Source organism: Ambystoma mexicanum, chromosome 9, assembly GCF_040938575.1.
Source record: "Ambystoma mexicanum isolate Mex_15411 chromosome 9, UKY_AmexF1_1, whole genome shotgun sequence".
NCBI lineage: Eukaryota > Metazoa > Chordata > Amphibia > Caudata > Ambystomatidae > Ambystoma > Ambystoma mexicanum.
The window spans coordinates 97,868,704-97,889,020 of NC_090931.1; the positions used below are offsets into that span (position 1 = coordinate 97,868,704).

The following is a 20,317-nucleotide window of genomic DNA, read 5'->3' on the forward strand; positions in this document are numbered from 1 at the left end:
TGTTTGGAATGGTTATGGGAGGAGGAGGGGTGTTGTGGGTGTTTGGAATGGTTATGGGAGGAGGAGGGGTATTGTGGATGTTATGGGAGGGAGCGCTGTGGGTGTTTGGACTCGTTATGGGAGCAGGAAGGGTGTTGTGGGTGTTTGGAATGGTTATGGGAGAAGGAGGGGTGTTGTGGATGTTTAATGTTATGGGAGGAGGGGCATTGTGGGTGTTTGGAATGGTTATGGGAGGAGGAAGGTGTTGTGGGTGTTTGGAATGGTTATGGGAGGAGGAAGGTGTTGTGGGTGTTTGGAATGGTTATGGGAGGAGGAAGGTGTTGTGGGTGTTTGGAATGGTTATGGGAGGAGAAGGGGTGTTGTGGGTGTTTGGAATGGTTATGGGAGGAGAAGGGGTGTTGTGGGTGTTTGGAATGGTTATGGGAGGAGGAGGGGTATTGTGGATGTTATGGGAGGGAGCGCTGTGGGTGTTTGGACTCGTTATGGGAGCAGGAAGGGTGTTGTGGGTGTTTGGAATGGTTATGGGAGGAGGAGGGGTGTTGTGGATGTTTAATGTTATGGGAGGAGGGGCTTGTGGATGTTTGGAATGGTTATAGGAGGAGGAAGGTGTTGTGGGTGTTTGGAATGGTTATGGGAGGAGGAAGGTGTTGTGGGTGTTTGGAATGGTTATGGGAGGAGGAGGGGTGTTGTGGGTGTTTGGAATGGTTATGGGAGGAGGAGGGGTGTTGTGGGTGTTTGGAATGGTTATGGGAGGAGGAGGGGTATTGTGGATGTTATGGGAGGGAGCGCTGTGGGTGTTTGGACTCGTTATGGGAGCAGGAAGGGTGTTGTGGGTGTTTGGAATGGTTATGGGAGGAGGAGGGGTGTTGTGGATGTTTAATGTTATGGGAGGAGGGGCATTGTGGATGTTTGGAATGGTTATAGGAGGAGGAAGGTGTTGTGGGTGTTTGGAATGGTTATGGGAGGAGGAGGGGTGTTGTGGGTGTTTGGAATGGTTATGGGAGGAGGAGGGGTATTGTGGATGTTATGGGAGGGAGCGCTGTGGGTGTTTGGACTCGTTATGGGAGCAGGAAGGGTGTTGTGGGTGTTTGGAATGGTTATGGGAGGAGGAGGGGTGTTGTGGATGTTTAATGTTATGGGAGGAGGGGTGATGTGGATGTTTGGAATGGTTATAGGAGGAGGAAGGTGTTGTGGGTGTTTGGAATGGTTATGGGAGGAGGAGGGGTGTTGTGGGTGTTTGGAATGGTTATGGGAGGAGGAGGGGTATTGTGGATGTTATGGGAGGGAGCGCTGTGGGTGTTTGGACTCGTTATGGGAGCAGGAAGGGTGTTGTGGGTGTTTGGAATGGTTATGGGAGGAGGAGGGGTGTTGTGGATGTTTAATGTTATGGGAGGAGGAAGGTGTTGTGGGTGTTTGGAATGGTTATGGGAGGAGGAGGGTGTTGTGGGTGTTTGGAATGGTTATGGGAGGAGGAAGGTGTTGTGGGTGTTTGGAATGGTTATGGGAGGAGGATGGGTGTTGTGGATGTTTAATGTTATGGGAGGAGGGGCATTGTGGGTGTTTGGAATGGTTATGGGAGGAGGAAGGTGTTGTGGGTGTTTGGAATGGTTATGGGAGGAGGAGGGGTGTTGTGGGTGTTTGGAATGGTTATGGGAGGAGGAGGGGTATTGTGGATGTTATGGGAGGGAGCGCTGTGGGTGTTTGGACTCGTTATGGGAGGAGGAAGGTGTTGTGGGTGTTTGGAATGGTTATGGGAGGAGGAAGGTGTTGTGGGTGTTTGGAATGGTTATGGGAGGAGGAAGGTGTTGTGGGTGTTTGATGTTATGGGAGGAGGAAGGTGTTGTGGGTGTTTGATGTTATGGGAGGAGGGGTGATGTGGATGTTTGGAAAGCTCATGGGGCTGTTGCAGGTGCTCATCTGTGCATTAAGGTCAGGAGCCATGCATCGAAAATATTATTTCCTTTGTGTTTTTGTACTACTATCTTTATTATTATTATTATTTGCTGTGTCCATTAACTTGCGGATCTTAATTTCAGGGTTCCTCGTGTACATTAATGTGGCTGGCCCAGTACTGGGGTTTGCCTTCTAGATTATATGTTTGTTTGATGTGATCATCCATTTGGACCTTTGTGCATTGTTTAGTCCGATATGAATGTATTGTTCATATAAAAACGAGTTTATCATAGAAAATATTATTGAACGTGGTGCTATATGCATGTAGCAGGTCATTCTACTGACATTGAACCTTGCACGGTCTCCTGACGTCCTAGTATCCCTCAAACATTTGGAGAGGGTGGGGGTGAATAGAGGCAATTCACTGTTTGGTGGGTGGGAGCCCAGAGAAGGATAAGGTGATATAATGCAGGTGAGTGAACTTATTTCATGGCGGTTGTCACTTGCCGAAAGCCCGCCGGTTGGGAGATGTGCATACAGTGCCGGCGAAAGCGGCTGCAGAACCCCGGGCGGTTTAAGAAAAATTGGCATCCTGGTCAATGTGGGCGGGGGGGCACAATTTGTTTTAACTACCCGCACCGGCACCTGAGCAGGGAGTTAATCACTGGAATAGGGTGCTCATGCTAATGCATAAGCCCCCTATTCTAATGAAAACCGCCCGCTCCCGCGTCGTAGCGGGGAGGTAATCATCTCAATAGGGTGTTGATGCATTTCATCAGCATCCTTTCGTTATTAAATGTGGCCCACTGCTGCGGCCGCATTTAATAACAATAGGGCACCTGTCGCTCCTTCTCCCACTATGCCAGCTCAGGGGAGCCCTTGAGCTGGCGTGGCGGGAGGCTAATGACATCCAGAGGGCTAATGGCGCCCCAGGCGGTCACCTGGCCCGCCCTGCCCTAAGGCCGGCCCTGTGTCCATACTCTCCTTCACTCCCACATCCTGGCGTGCATGTCTTCTCAGGTGCGCGCCGCTCACTGACGCCCACGCAATCTCCTGGGAGGGATAACCTTACATGTCAACTCTTACTAGGAGTTAATAGGATTTGGTGATTAAGAGGTTCCCCGTGTCTTAAGACAATGCTGTACAGTACAAGGAGAACACAAATGGAAAGGATGACACTCCGGGTTTCACTTGCAGCCAGCCCCGCCCACTCGTCGACGCACCATGCTTCCCTTTCCAGCGTGCACAGACTATGGGAACTGGGTTAACTGAGCAGTATTTACAATACTCAGTGCTGGAAATGGAAAGAGAAAACACTCTGAGAAAGACAATATTTATATGTTAAATGTTAAATGTTAAAGGTATTTGTACCGCGCACCGTCACCAACAGAGTTGGTCCCCAGGCGCTCTGGCGGGTCTGCAAAGGAAAAAAAACGGCGGGGTACGTTAATGGGTTGTAGAGGGAGTAGGATAGTGAGAGAGTTGGTGTTCTGTTGGAAGCTTCATCTCGGTATACACCGTGCGATGAGCTTTGGTGCAAGTATCGGATCGAAGTCGGCCTTGTGTGCTGTGGGGGTGGTTTATGTGTTGTTGCCGTGTGGTGACGTGCATGTCGCTTGTGGTGGGAGAGGAGAGGTGGTTGTGTGAGATTTTTGAGTGGTCTACGTATGCAGAAAATTTGAGCTTTTTTGGTTAGTAGGTTATAGGCTTATTTTGTTTATTTGAATTATAATTTACATATAGGCTTGTATATAATATTGAACATGAGATGAATTCCTTTAATTGATGACAGGGCTTAGCGTAGTGAAATACTGGGGATGTAAAAATAAACCACACCTCATGAGACTGATGCAGGGACGTCATTTCACCAAAATGCCAGGGGTAGCGGAAGTGACATCACCCGACCCTTGACCCTCTGATGACATCACAGGAAGTGATGTCATTAGACCCCGCCCCAAAGTGATATAGCGGGTAGCGATGGAACACGACATTTCACCCGTTGACAAAACAGGAAGTGGCATCACATAGCATTGTACACTATGAAAAATATAGTTATGATATCACTATGTGATGTACATTCATACAAGAATGGATGGCCATATGTATCATTAAGTTCAGTGTGTATAGGCCCATATTACCAAATGACTGTGTATGCAAGCAGACGTCCATGACCAAATGATAAGCGTAAGTGCTATATAATAACACATCATTAAGCGCTTTATATAGAAAAAATATACACCCAATATCACCCAACCTGTGTTGGTACTCATTTATCGACCTCAGAAGGATGAACGGCTTAGGCTTAGTGAGGCGTTTAAGAACAGACTAAATCAGTGACTCACCCCCTGAAGTGTGCCTGAAATAAACATTTAATGAGGCCAGCAATTACTGTATAGAATTCCAGAAAGACACATTATTTGGTATTCCTATTCTTTCTTATTTAGGGTCAGTGCTGAAAGTGTTAGAAGAAAAATAAGAACAAGTGCCTCAAGTCTTTTTTTTAAGGGGCCTGAACAAGAAAGCCAGCCACCCCAGAAGTAAAGAGCCACAGCCCAGGAGCTTGCATAACTTAAAAAAATAAATAAATAAAAATGTATTTTTTTTTTTAGTAGAGGTCGCAAGGGACACCACAGAGGTCGCAAGGGACACCACAGAGGTCGCAGTTGCGACCCCTGGCGACCCCCAAATGACGTCCCTGGACTGATGTCCTGCTCATGACGTATTTCCTGTAATTCATGCAAGTGGTGTAAAATAGTAATTTCAGTGACTGCCATACCTAAATGATTGCATGTACAATAAAAATAAATAACAGTTTGCATTATGATCCAAAGTGCAGCCTTAGAATTATAGCTATATGATATCATCAGTGACATCACTGGTGTCACCACACACAAGGTGCACGCAACGACAGCGCCTCTCACACATGTCAGGTGAGCTCCAGGTTGGCCCCTTCCCTGTACACACTAACACCGTGGGAATTCTACACGTCCCTGGCCAACCTGTGGAACGTTTCCATGTGATAATGTCCCCGCAAAAATGTCGCCATGCAAGAAATTTGCGGGGAAAGTGCAGTTTTTTGCAGAGAAATTATTACATGGAACATGTGGGGGAAACCCTGCAACCCCTAAAACTTTTTTTAAGGGGCGAGGGGACCCCCCGCAAACCCTGATCCCTCTGTCCCTATATATATGATCACCTATATAATGTCGCCCCAAACTTTTCCAAGCGACATTATGTAAGCCCACCATATATATAGGCCCATTATTACCTGATAGCTGTGGAACACAGCCCTCAGTCCAGCCCCTCCCTCTGGACCAGTGGCTTCTAAAATCAATTCTGCGAAGCCCCTGCTTGAGGAAAAAGAATGTTTGGGGCTCCGACAAATACCAGAACTTGTCTATTAAAAGCAGTTCCCCACCGTGGAGTGTAACTGGAACCAAACATGGATCTTATTGCGCCACGTGAGAGAAGGTACTAGCATCCTCTAAGTAAGGGGCGGGGCACCTCTGCCCAATAAAATGGGCCCACATAGTGAATTTTACAACAGACGTCTATCTATGCAGGGAATAACAAGTAGTTAAGCACAACAAACGAGCTGACATAAACAATGTGTTAAGAGCGAGGAATAACACACGGAAGCTTGGAATCATACTCTTTGCTTCAAAGGGACATGGGGAATTTGGAGAGGTGGAAATAAGGCCTAACTAGGAGAGGGCGTAAGAGGGGCAGAAAGTCAAGGTACCCACACAAAAGGGGCCCAGGCTGCAGAGGCCCAATGGGAACTCCCCAGCGTTGCCTGCAGTCCAGTCCACCGCTGAGAGATGTGCGTCCCCGTGGACATCCTCTGAGCCCTCCTGAGGGCCACCCACACAGTGTGAAGACAGCTAGGCCCCACACTAGACAGACACTCGACTGCTCTAGGTGCACACAAAGCTCCCCTCTTGGCACACATGCCCAAAGTGGCCACGCCACAAATCTCCTAAAAAGGCACCAGCACACAGAACCTGGCTCCTTCTGATCAACACATATCAACACAACAGCAAAGCAGTCTGCCACTGTTCCCTCTAACCCTACTAGCCAAACTCAACCCATTTCTCTTGTTGGCCTCCAAGTGCCAAAAAGACCAGGCACATGGCAGCCGGGCACTATATAAAACCCAGTAACATAGCCAGGTAAGATTTCCAAATAATGATAAGCTAGGATCTTTATACATATCCAAGCATACATGTGTGCGTCACACATGTCGCTGGTACTGATGTGTTCTCCAAGTAACCTATGCTACTACTGTAACAAACGCTGTGATACCCCAACATTGGTCGGTATCCTGGTGGTAGAGCCGCCAAGAAACTGGCAAATGTTACCATTTCCGGCACCCTGCTGGATTACCAGTGCCGGAGTGACGGTGTTAATCCCCATTCCTGGAGTCCAATAGGACTCCATGAGGGGATTTGCCGTCATTACCGGCCGTGGCAATGCCGGTGCCGGTAATATGTTTTTTGTAGAGCCTGCCCTACCTTCAGCTTTTAGGTACCAGGTAAACCCGTAGTCGGCCGGTCTGGTAAGATGCCAGTATCCATGAAAACAGGCACTTTTTTACCAGACCGGCCGACTTAGAATGAGGCCCACGTATCGCGTTCAACAGTGGTAGTTCCATGGCAAAGATGGAAAGATGTAGGTTTTTGGGCTCAATGTCATTGGTGGTTTTATGTGTGATGTCGGCTATGGTGTCATGAGCAGCCCATTTGAAGACAAGTCTAATGACTTGTGAAGTTTGTGAATTTACAGCTTTTTCCTCAGTAGCTTAAATCAATGGTTCTGACGGTTTTTCTTCCATGATTTATCTCGAACGGACTGACCGTGGGTCACAGGGAACACATCACCCCTGGAGGAACCCGTGGGGGTGGTAATTGCTGCATGCCAGAATGTACGACAGGCATCAGGGGTAGGAAGGGGTAATGCCACTAACCAACCCTACTAAAAACTCACCCTTCTGCATACACCTCTCAAACTCGGAAACTAAAAACAATTCTACCTCTACAGTACAACAAACCACACACACACACACGTCACAACAGCACAACAACAAAACAAACCACACATAGTCTCGCCCAACACCACATGGTGTCTACCAACTGAAAAACATACCTACACTCAGTGAACAGTGTCATCAAACTAAAGCTGCCAAAGGAACCTCACAGCTCTCTTGCTCTTTTCTCCCGCTCAGTCCTACTAACTTACCCTCCTGCCTCCTTGCTTTACAGATCCGCCAAAGCTCCAAGAGACCATGCAGGTGGCAACAGTGCGCAGTATGAGAACCTGTAACATAACATACCATGAATTGTATTTTTTGTTGTTGATTAACTGATAATTTTTTCAGTGACTCTTCGGGAACTTGACAAATCAAACTTTCACATCTCCAGCACTTAAGAGGGCTCTGGTTTGTTTTTGGTTCTGTGAAAGCTGTGAAACTGTGCCGAAGAGCAGCATGTGCTTGTGAACGTACTCTTTGACTGGGTGCAGTATAAGCCTGCTTCAGGTCATAAGTTCCCAGTGGTAGAAGTGTACCAAAAAATGTAGTGGAACTGTGACCCCGGCGGGGGATAAAGTAGGCAGGAATGGAGCAACATGCAACACATTTCTCATTGGTTGCAGCCATGCTGGCTGACAACCATTCATGCTGAAACAGATTTCAGTTTAGCCGTAACTGCTATTGGGCCTCATCAGGGGTTGGGCCGAGCGGATAAATGTGGCAGTAAAGCTATTACCGCTGCATTACTGCTTAGCCCAATCCCGAGTTTGGCCGGAAAGTTGCAGATTTACCTCCAACTTTAAGCTGGAGGCAAATGTTGCCACTTTCTGCCCATTTGCGGACCTATTACCGCAGTACTATTAGCGCATGCGGTAATAGTGCTGATACTGGCCCTTAGAGTCCTATGGACTCTTAACAAAATGGGTAATAACAGCCTTACCATAACTAGGGATCCACCGCTAATAGCGCAGTACTGAGTTGCGGTAACACTATTTGCATTGCCGTTATCCAGGCGAGTGTAATGCCAGGATACCACTCAATTTCTGATGAGGCCCACTGAATGGTAAAATACGGATGCGTGGTTTAACTTCACAAAGAACAGTTCTGAATTGGTTAAAATGGTTACAAAAAGTAGTGGAACTTAAAAAAAATATAAAAGTAGTGGAACGCTGCTCCCAACCGTTCCCGCTCACTTCGACCACTGTTCATAACTCTGAGCTCTACCGATATACTTCCTGGCTCACTGGCTGAGAGCTTCATGCACTTGTCTTCCAACATGGGACTTCATCACAAGTTGGGTGGAGTGGTAAAAATGCGTCATTAATGCTATTACCGCAGTATTACCACAGTTGGACGGAACATTGGGGATTCGCCTCCAGCTCTGAACTGCGGGTAAATCTGCCAACGTTCCATCCATTTGCAGCACAATTACCACAGCAGTATTAGCACCTCAATATTTGTGCCCGAAAAGGCCCCATTGGGTCCAATGGACCCAATATAAATGGGGATTTACCGCTGTACCACAACTCTGGATCCGGCGCTAATGGCGCCAGACCAAGTTGCTGCAATGCTATTTGCGTTGGCCGGTATACCGCCAGGATACCGCCCACTCATGATGAGGCCTATGGTCTTTTTATGCTGTAGATCTTCGTTCATCCTTTGCTTGCGGAGAGGCATGACTAGGTTGGTGCCTGTCAAGCATAACTCTTACTCCACTAGAGGCATTGCTGGTGAGGAAGGATTTTGCCATATTGACACTTATATTAGCTTGTTTAGAGTAAAGACATTATGAATAGATGGGAGGCTTGCATTGATTGGCAGCTGTCATTCAGCAACATCTAACACCTCACTATGTTTTTCCGAAACGCACACTTCATAGCCCTTTATGAACGTACAGTTTTAATTCATTGAATTCATTGCTCTGTAGCCAATGCTGGAATTGAGCCGGATCGGGACAGGCAAAAAAACCTTTCCCCGGATGCGGGGAAATCCAGGTGCACTACATTTATTTTAGAATGGTGTGGGGCATTCGGTTCAAACATGGCGTGGTCGCTAGATTCAGAGACAAGCCACTTCCCCGCAAGACCACTTGAGGGTCTGAGCAGGTGCCCTGTGAAATCCCGTGTTAATATTGCACTCAAAAGGAATTATTGATATAAGTTATTTAGCTGTAAGAGTTGTGCACATTTTATACTTTGCTGACATTATAGTAAACTTGGCTATTTTCCAGGTGTTTATGATTAATCTTCCTCAGGGGTGCTGAGAGGCACATGTATATGCGGGTGCATAAAATTCCCGCCGTTAACCCCTGCCAACCGCTCTCCCCCCCACCCTCTAAGCGGTATACCACAGTAAAAAAAAAGTACATTTCCAGCACTATCTGTAGCCTCAGAAGCAGGCAATGTAATGTAATATAATGTTAACTAGACTTATACTGCACCCTTCTGTCATTTGTCTTATTTTGTGGATTTCTTTTCATTTGGGCAGCACCAGGGACAGCCTTAGGGGTGGGCTGCCCGGATGACTGACCGGGGACCCATTAGCCCTCTCACCACACCAGCTCAGGGGAGTCTTTCCTGGCTTTGTGGGAGAAAGCGCAGCAGGCGCCCTACTGAAATTAAATGCGCCGCGCTCTTGCGCTGGTGGCGGGCTTTCCAGTGTCGGAGTGGTGCGCATTTAATAACACTAGGCGGCTGATTCTTTCACCTCAACACCCTGTTGAAGTGATTACCTCCCCGCTCCAGCAGGAGCAGGGCAGTTTTCATTAGAATAGGGTGCTGATGCTTTTGCATCAGCACCCTATTCCAGTGATTAACTCCCTTTGCCGGCGCGTGAGCGGGTTCACAGGGGGGTTGGGGGGTTGTGTGGTGGGAGTAGGGAAGAGTGGGGGGTGCCACATTTTTCTTGCACTGCCCGGGGCGCTGGCGCTGCTCAGGCCGGCACTGGGCATCATATACCATATTTTGTAATGCTAGGGGAATAATTATGGACTGTGCGGGGGATACACACGAGGAGTAAAAAGCATGTGAAAACATGTTTATTGCATGTTTTTTACTTGCCATGTCATTTGGATTTATTTGTGCGGCAGAGTGGGGGTATGGATCAAAACCACGATCCCGCCTCTCCCGTCAGCACAAGCCTGATATGCAACTCTGCTGCCATTTTGGTGGGGAAGAGATGCTAAGGATTCCTACGGAATCTGGCAGCTTTTTGCACCTGCTCTAATCAGGCGTATTCAAAGGGAATCCATGTAAATGTCTCCCCCTACGCAGCAGGTGGTGTGAGCTATTTATGATCCCTTTTGAACTTGGTGCAATTCAAACACGGAAATCTAGGTCCGCCCAGAGATCCATGCCTCAATTATGCCGCGGAAGTACAATTCTATGTCAAGACACAGAGGCTCATATTATGCTTTTCTCTCAACTTTACTTTTCGAGCAGCATCAGTAAACACAAACACAAAACTCAGAAACGTATAGACTACAAGTCCCAACAGTTTAGAGTGTTTCTGTAGTTCTTCTGTTATTGGACTTAAACATGTGACCTTAAAAGCCAATCACTATACTGTGTAGTCCATCCCTATATATCCAGTTCACCATGTTTTCTCTTCCTCTTTCTTTGCTGCTCGGGCAGCCAGTTAAGTACCTAACGTTACTTTTCTTGATTGAAAGTGATTGATGTTTATGGTATGATTACATGACTTAAGCGTTAATGTACGCGTAGCGAGGGTTAAAGCACAGTGTGCAGGAAATGTGGCGGAGCATATCCGCAAGTGTTTAGAATCTTTTGATTTATTGTGAAACGTGAGCGCGACGGGACGAACAGTTCTGGCAAACGCGTTGAAGTCAGAGGGCACTGCAGTCACAGAAGTATGAAGAGCACGACAGTGACTCTTCAAGGTTCCGTTGTGCCTCGTTTATTACTTCTGTAACAACGCAGGGACTTGCCGTAATCCGGACATCTGTCAGCAAGTGTCGGAGGATTATTATTACAATTACTGCATTCACAACTTTCAGTTAATGAGGGATCACGATTTACAAGAGCAAACGCTTCAGAGCGTTCAAGGGCTCCAGGCCAACACGTTACAGAGCGTGTGAGGGAGAAGGCTCTAATCTCCCCTAAAGATACAAATACGGGTACAGACCCAAGACACCTGTGAGTAATTGTACAGTGGCATTACTGTTCCCTATATAACTCAGCATGTCCAGCTCGAGTGAAGAGAGTAGGGCTCAAGTGAGCCAGAAAAGACTGCAACCCGGCATGGGAGAGCTATTGCAACAGGCCCTAGGGCACACTACGGGGCATAGTTCCCAACAGCTGGCTGTCATGGACGACTGGATAAAGTTCTCCAGAGGAATGCAAGAGCTGAGAGGGACAGGTGGTACAGGAATGGAGAAAGGGGAAAGAAAGAAAGCCTGCAATGCCAGAAAGGTCATGATCCCCTCCACACCCCGGGCTTGCCACAGAAAGGCAAGGGCAAGAGAAAGTCTATAAGCCATAAAGTTAAAGAGTGCAAATGGAGAAATGACACCTCGGACAGCTCAGAGGGGTATGACGAAGATGATTGTGGGAGCCAATCATCGGAAGAAGTAGTCAAGGTCATATCCTCAGAAGAGGAGGAAGATAAAAGGGCTTCCAAGAAAAGGAAAACAGAGGACAAGGAGGAGGAGGCCGGGGACAAATTTGACCCAGACTCATTGATACACCCACGTTTCTCAGAATGGGAACCGCCGGGCAAGATAGCAGCGTATATAAAGAAAAGATGGAGAACACAGCTGGCAAAAGAAGCCAGAAACAAATTGAGGGCTGAATGCCCAAGGCCACACCTGCTGGAAGGCATTGCAGGGACCACAGACATCGATGACTGCATGGTCACATTCATGGGGAGATATGTAAAAGATATTAAAAAAGGACTTGACAGATCCTGGCGCTCATGCCAAGATAAAATGTTAGATGTGGTCGGACAACTTACGAAAATAATGGAAATGGTAGAAGAGGCGAAAGGAAGAAATTAACTGATAGATCCAGCTATTCTATCTGGTTGGGCCAAGAGAGCGATATGCTTACTGGGCAACGCTCACAGCGTGATTACGGTGGAAAGAAGGAGGTCAATCCTAGTCAAGATTGACCCCAAGATGGATGAGCTGGTCACATCAAAGGCAGCAGCCTTGGCAAGAGGGAAACTCTTTGGAGATGCTTTTATAAAAGAACTAACAAAATTCGCAAACTCATATGCAGCGATCAATAAAGCTCAAGCTTCTTTGAAGAGAGTATTTGGCAGACAGGTTTTTGGCAGGGCCGGAGCTCCGCCAGCCGCTTCACCAATAACAGGTTCCAAGCTGACAGATACCACTGGAAGCAGGATGAAAGGAAACCAAACCCGTTCTTGCCGTCGGAAGAAAGAGGAAGAGGGCGAGGGTGGAGATACTCTGATAACCAACATCGGCCTAACACAGGTGAGAACGAATGCGCAAGCGCAGGAAACAAAAACACAAACTCCCACAGTAGGGGGGAGAGTAGCAAAATGTGTAGAGAGGTGGAGATTGATTTATTCAGATGCTTGAGTGCTAGACACCATACAGGGCTTTCATATAGATTGGCTAAGTGTACCACAACAGGAACAATGGCCAAAGACAATAATGCTCAACACAGCAGACAAAGAGTTACTAGATACAGAAAATAAGGGAATTAGCACAGAAAGATGCTATAATGCAGGTAAAAGACATAGGAGACAGCTTCATAAGCAACAGGTTTATAGTGAGAAGTTGTCACAAGACAAGACCAACAATACATTTAAGAGAACTAAATACATTCGTAGTCTACAGACATTTCAAGATGGAGGGCATTCACCTCCTGAGAGATATATTACAGCCAGGAGATTGGCTAGCGAGGATAGATCTCAAAGATGCTTACCTGACCATACCTATGGCAGCGGAACAACTGAGGTTTCTGAGGTGTCGCTGGTAAGGACAGATTTGGGAGTTTGCTTGCCTACCATTTGGTCTAGCATTGCCCCTTGGTGCTTCACGAAGGTGAGAAAATCGTTGGTGACTGTCCTCAGGGAAATAGGGATCAGACGGATCATTTACTTAGACGACATTTGCATAATGTGCCAGGACAAAACGCTGATCAAGGGCCAACAAATATAAGTCACAATTGAACTTTTGCAACAGCAAGGCTTCCTAATAAACTGGGAGAAATCAAGCCTACAGGCAGAGCAGAACATGAAATTCATGGGATTCAGATTAGACAGTGCAGGAAACGTTGAACCTCCCTCTGAACAAAGTGAATGATATCAAGAAAGAGATTCGGACCATTTTATCATCAGAGACGATATTATTGAGAGAGCTAGCGAGACTAGTGGGATGCCTCGATTCGTCAATTCAGGCAACATTACCAGGCCCTCTACCTAACAAGGTCCTTCAGAGACTGAAAATCCAACACCTCAGGAGAGGAGCATCCTACGAACAAAGGATAACCCTTTCTATAGAAGTGAAAGAGGAAGTGGAATGGTGGTTCCAACACATGGATGCCTGAGATGGAAGGGCAATTTTTGGCTCATCCCCGGATGTAGTGATAGAATCAGATGCCAGGAAGATGGTCAGGTGAAGAATTAAATCTCCACATAAATTGCCTCGCAGGATCCTTTGCGGTGACATGCGGGACACAGGAGAGAGCACAACGTTGAGTACTCCTCAAGATGGACAATGTGTCAGCAGTCCATTATATAAAAAGACTAGGAGGCACGATCAAGAATGTTAGTGGTGCTAGCGAAAGAATTTTGGCACCTTTGCCTACAAAGAAGGATATCAGTGACGGCAGAATATCTAGCAGGCTGTCAGAACGAGATAGCAGACTGGGGAACTCCAGATTCCTCAGGGATGCCAGCGATTGGAAGCTGGATGAGAGAGTATTCCAGACACTGATGGAGAGATGAGGTCCATGCAGGACAGACCTCTTTGCATCGAGGTTGAACAAGCAAATAGTTTGATTTTTCAGCTGGAGACTGGACCCAGAGGCGAAGCGATAGACGCATTCCTGCAACAATAGGGTCCGAGCAAAGAATACGCCTTCCCTCCCTTTGCAATGATCGCGAGGACTCTAGCGCAGGTGAAGAGACAGCAAGTATCCATGGTATTGATTACGCTGGATTGGAGGGATCAAGCATGGTTCCCAGACCAGCTAGAGATGACCTACCACAATCCGATAGCATTGCTGAGGTCAGACCTCATAGTGAGGGACCCCTCAGGAGGCGGGCCATCCTCTGGTGAGGACAGGCAGCCTCAACTACATTGTGTGGGCAATTTCAGGTGATACTGTGCTAGGCCAGGATTATCGGAAGAAGCTGAACAAATTATCAATGAAGCCTTGGCACCTGGGACCAAGAAGTAATACAGGACAGTCTGGGCAGGCTGGCACAATTGGTGTGTGGAAAGGGGCATACATCCCGCTAGAACAGATGTAGTTCACATAGTTAATTATCTGGCACAGCTAGCAGCCCAGGGCAAAGCGCATAGGATGATTAACACAGTCGCTCAACTACATCTGCGGGACACCTGAGAATAGAAGGGATAACAGTGTGAGAACATCCTCTAATTTGTAGACTTTTGAAAGGAGTTAGGATAATCAAACCTCCAAAGCATAAATATGATCAGGTATGGGATGTAGATACATTCCTGAGAATGTTTTTATCATGGGCATGACAAGGGAGCCATTATCAGCCAGGTTACCTATGCTCTTATGTTTGTTATCATGTAAGAGGGTATCAGATGTCAGAGCTTTAGAGATCAAAAGTAAGACACTACCCCCTCAGGGATTAACATTCGATATAGCGAAAGGGACCAAAGCATGGTTGAAATCAATATCATATCAAGCATTCCCAGAACAACCCAAATCATGTCCAGTGAGCTGCATTACAGCATATGAGTCCATGACTAAGGAAAGGAAACCCCACTAGGTGACTCAGTTATTCATAGCCATAAGGAAACCTTTTGGGGCAGTAGCGTCAGCCACGCAAGCTAGATGGATTTGATGGCAGATGGCACAAGCTGGAGTAGATACAGAGTCCTATGGGGCTCACTCAATTAGAGGAGCAATGGCTTCTAAGGCTTGTCAGGCAGGGGCCAGACTAGAAGACATCATGAAGGCAGCAGACTGGTCGAAGGAATTGACGTTTAAAACATTTTATTTTAAGCCAGTGGAAAAAGTGGCTACGGTGGTGGTAAGTAAGCTTTAAACAAGCATAATACGAGCCTCCGTGTCTTGACATAGAATTCAGATTTTCCACACATACGTTACATAAAGTCTTAATTCTATTAAAGACACGGAGGCAAGGGATTATCCCACCCAGTAATTGATGTCATAGATGTGAATGTGATGCATTCTGTAATGATGATAATGTAAAAGATTTGGATGTTGTCGAATGGAATAGTGAAAGGTTTTTATTCATTTCGATTACCCACCCTTGGCACAGTAGTCCGAAATATGGTTTGTGCGTCAGGTTCTACGGTGGAGAATAAATCTACTGGATCATGAGGTCATTTTAACAGATAAGTTAACGTGTCGACTGGCTGGGATGCTACACTTTCAAGAGACCAGCCATAGAAAGAGGAAAAGACAACATGGGGGACTGGATGTATAGGGATGGACTACAGAGTATAGTTATTGGCTTTTAAGCGTTCGCTCTTGTAAATCTTAATTGCTAGATAACCGAAAGTTGGGAATGCGGTAATTGTAATAATAATCCTCAAACACTTGCTGACAGATACCGGATTACAGGCAAGTCCCTGCGTTGTCACAGAAGTAATAAACGAGGCGCAACAGAACCCTGTCGTGCTCTTCATACTTCTGTGACTGCAGTGCCCTCTGCCTTCAACGTGTTTGCTGGAACTGTTCGACCCGTCGTGCTTGCGTTCCACAATAAATCAAAAGATTCTAAACACTTGCGGATATGCTCCGCCACATTTCCTGCACACTGTGCCTTAACCCTCGCTACATGTACATTAACGTTTAAGTCATGTATTCACACCATAAACATCAATCACTTTCAATCAAGAAAATTAACGTTAGGTACTTAACTGGCTGCCCCATCAGCAAAGAAAGAGGAAGAGACAACATGGTGGACTGGATATATAGGGATGGACTACACAGTATAGTGATTGGCTTTTAAGGCCACCTGTCTAAATTCAATAACAGAAGAACTACAGAAAGAGTACTGCAGGGTCACCCTCGACCGGATGCGCCGTCTCTTCCACACGGCCCCCGACTGCGGCCGTCGTGTGCGCGGGTCCTTTCTTCCACCCGCCATGAACACCAACTGGCAGGCACGACCTCGTCGCCAATGTTGTGGGCTGCCTCCGGTCTCCAGGGCAGCCCCCTGATGCCGTTGGGATCACCCGACCTGGTAGACTCGCTTGGGGGCAACCGGCGACTCGAATGTAGGGTTACACCCTACGGCGCCCAGGGTTACCAGGCGCAATCTTCAAAGTGGGGGGGTCCACCCCCAGTTAACCACAGCCGCGGCACCAAGGACACTCGGGCCGCGCCGCACACTAGGCCACGACCACGTGGCAGATACACAGGACACAAGAACTCAGACACGAGTTGCCACTTCCTGGGGCCCGGCTGCTCTGCCCTCGCAGCGCCAGCAGAGCCCCTTTTATTAAGGGAGCGTCATGACACAGCCATGACGCTCACGTCAAATCAGAACACTAGACCACCTCACAACAGTTTATACGTTTCTGAGTTTTGTTATTGTGTTTAATGATGCTGCTCGAACAGAAAAAGTTGAGAGAAAAGCATAATCCTTCACCTCCGTGTCTTTAATAGAATTTTGACTTTCTGTAACTTATGTGTGGAAAATCTGAATTGTATATGGTCTCTCAGTATAATGTCTGGGTCTTCCATGATAGGCATTCAACGACTTCTTGTTCTTTTTTTGGAGGTGCAGTAAAAAAAAACTAACGCTCTTCTCTTGTCTCCTGATATAGGATACGCCTGAAAAGGTGTCATGTTCCCGAATAGTCCCGCCCCGCAAGAATCAGACCCGCCATGGCACTGGCCCTCACTTGCAGCAGCCACGAGCTGCAGCAGGACAACGGAACGTGCGTTCAGAACCACGTCAATGACCGCCGGATGAAGTTGGAGGAGGCGTGGGGGAGGAGGAACTCCATCCCGCCTGCGCAGACTCCGACTGCTAAGCACATGCTGGCGTACTTGCCGAGGCCTCCGACGGACACAAGCAGATACGGAACCTTCCCACAGAAGGCAAGTAGGGGGCGGAGCCTTCTTAAACCCAGGAAGTAATGCATGAGCATCACAAAGTTTCCAAAAGTGTAGAGTTACCCAAAACCACATCACATGTGAGTGTCCTTAAGAGTAATTCATCACAAAGTAGGCCCTTCTATTGCATCGATAGCCATAGGGGGAAAGCTAGACCCTACAATTTCCTAGAAAAATCCGGATTTTTTCATTGTTAATTTTACGGTTGGTGGCATTTACATATAATGATTTTTTTGTCTGGTTTTTAATGATAGAATATTGTGAGAATGTAACTGGGATTTGCAAAGCCAAGGACTTTTCTTTTTCTGGTCACCTCACTGGGTGAATTTCAAGCACAGATATTCTATCATTTGTATTAAGGAGTTTATTCGATCAATTATTGAACAGCATTGTGCATAAACACTGTCACCTGAACAAATCACAATGACCGACTGTTGGCATGCAACCCAACACAATACTCACATAATTCGGCAAACGAGCAGAATTGTGGTCACCGGGTTAGGGAGATGAGACTCTCTGCATTTAGTTGGCATATGTTTTCCTGCCCCAGTGCAGTTTTACCACAGTATGCCAACTGCCCCTGGGTATGGATCCCTTTTTAGTTGTATATGTTATACGTCAAAAAACATTTATTTGGCCTTTCATTATAACAATGTTGTAGTTATGTTTAAAGAGGCCTTCATCACGACAGAACTCTGTTGCTGTTTTAACATACTAGTAAACATATAGTTGCCCAGTGGTCAGGAAAGAGTACATTTGGTAATATTGGGGTGGGCATAGGCTATCATTAAAGCAGTCCTGACTGTATGGCAAATGCAATACAGACACATTTTCGCTGTATACATGGCTGAAAACCTTCCTTTTTTTTAAATTTAGTTCTATCGATTTAATACGTTGAACCCATTGCCAAATGTTAACATATACATCCAAATGTTGCAATGTCTGGGTGGATGTCCCCTTCTCTCTCCTGCTTCATTTTGCACCACTATCATTCATCTGAAAAATCTGCAGTTGTAAACTAATTAGGAGGAGGCACGACCAAACGCCCTCAAATAACCTCATTTCCTTCAGCCTCCCCATTATGAGTTTCCCAGTGAGGGACTTCCTGCACAGGTCCTGGATCCCCGCATCCTTCACTGAGGGATTTCCTGATTTCCAACCCCTCGTTATCAACTTCTAGGCTCTAAGGGCATGTCAAGCGTCCTAATGCAGGATCGCCTCTATCCGTACAAGGACTTTCAAAGTGAAACTCCAAACCCGTCCTTAATGCCGTCTTCATCATTTGGCGACCTCCCCCCTGAAATTGCCTACACTCCCAAATCATGCGTTCCAGTGGTCTCTTCCAGTGATTGCATCTCCAATGAACCAACAGTCACTCATCCTCCCTCTTGGCCATCCTTTCCAGCGTCCCTTAAACCATCATCAGCACCTTAACCTGCCTGGCCATGTCGCCCAGTTTAGCAACATCAGATCAATGTCACTTCAAAGTTCTATCCATGTCCATGCTTGGACCTCCCACCTGACTTCCAATCAGAAGGTCTCAGGTGGGACCAGAGACCGGTGGAGTCTGAAAACCTACCAAGGTTTGTTCTCAGGTTCCGCTATTGGTCTACACTGACGCAGTCATTTACGGGGGCTGCTGTTACTCGCTGGAATGCTCTTCTCCTGAAGCATGGGCTGTTGCCAGAGCCTTAATCCTGGGTCACAGCTTCTTAGGATATTTTTGAATATTTTTTAATATAGCGGTTATGCCGTCTTTGATCTCCCATGGGTAAGTGTAGTTGTGTTGTTGTTTTATGATGTCCTCTGTTTTACTGTTGATTGTTAGGATGACCCTGTACATTTTGTGTCTGATATTTTTGTACAGCGCTCTGACCCACCTCTGCGGTATGTAAGTATCCGAAAACGATATAGTTAATATATAAATAAACACAACATCCCCTATACATATATCTTCAACATTACAAATGTTATCTATTGCAATGTTCTGCACATCATCCCAATAAAATAAATAACATATTACTACTAGTACTTACCTTTTCTTTACAAAATAAAGAAAAAACGAAATCACCCTCTCCTACCATTTACAACAATTACCAGGCAACACTGTTTGCTTTACCAATGTTATTATCAACAGTGGGAAGTTGAATGTGGTGTCGCTTGTTGTAAGGAAGAGACTAAGGGCCTGATTCATGGAAGTGTTTTATAATGGCGCAATCCCATAGGAAAACGTTCCATGAATCAGGCCCTAAATGTTTCCAATTGAAAGATATTTCAAATTACATATAAATGAAGCGGCTCCAAGACACTTAGTTAAAAATTTGCATTGCACCACGAGCAGCTTAACAGATGCAATGAACCTGCTATGTTTCCGGAAGCTTTTTTTGTAGGCAGGGATAGCTTTTAAAAAATTACCTTAATGTGCCGTGAATTTAGATAACCCTGAGAATTTCACACTGATGGTGGAACTGATGTACATGTTATCCCTTCATAAAAGCCAGAAATAAGGTGAAAGCAGACACCAAGACTAATTGAGCACTGAAACACTCTGGGCTTTCTGACCCAAGCTGTCGTAGATTTCATTACAAGGTGAAACCAGGGACCATGCAACTCTAGACCACCCAAGGTGGAGAATGGGCTGGACTATTGATGTCTCTGGGAATTTAACTGCATTTTACTGTTCTGGGTGTTCTAAGTGATTATACAGCCACAGGGAATCGCCGGGTAATACTTCCTAATACCACGTGGCTCCACCTCTCTGGACCTGGCAGGGGCTGTGGACCATACAAGGTCTCCGTAGATAATCTCAGGATCCCACTCCCTGTGCAGAGTACTCTAGTCGCTCTTCATTCGCTGTGATCTCTAGGCTTTAGGGGGAAGCAGAAGGTGTGCTAAAAGGCAATCATCACAAAGGACAGCTCCAAGACTTTCTATAGCTCGGTGTAGATGTGAGCACTACCGCTCACTACCACACCCAAATGGAGGGTGTACTAGCCTGCAGATGGGCTGGGTTCTGCAGTCATAACTGAGGCCTATGCCCTGTCCTGGTGTATCTCACAAACTGGCAGATCATCTAAAGGATGGAAGGGCACAAGAAAACAGACTACCCTGGGGC

At 46.5% G+C, this 20,317-nt stretch overlaps 1 protein-coding gene across 2 annotated transcripts in view; it reads left to right on the forward strand.

Annotated features, from left to right (window-relative positions):
• LOC138487704 (G protein-activated inward rectifier potassium channel 4-like) overlaps positions 1-20,317 on the forward strand; it is a 225,574-nt gene that overhangs the window by 109,799 nt on the left and 95,458 nt on the right. For both annotated transcript variants that reach the window (XM_069614234.1, XM_069614235.1), the window contains exon 2: positions 16,911-17,187. In XM_069614234.1, coding sequence (XP_069470335.1) covers positions 16,972-17,187 — 216 coding nt within the window. In that variant the 5' untranslated portion in view covers positions 16,911-16,971. The remainder of the gene's footprint in view (positions 1-16,910; positions 17,188-20,317) is intronic.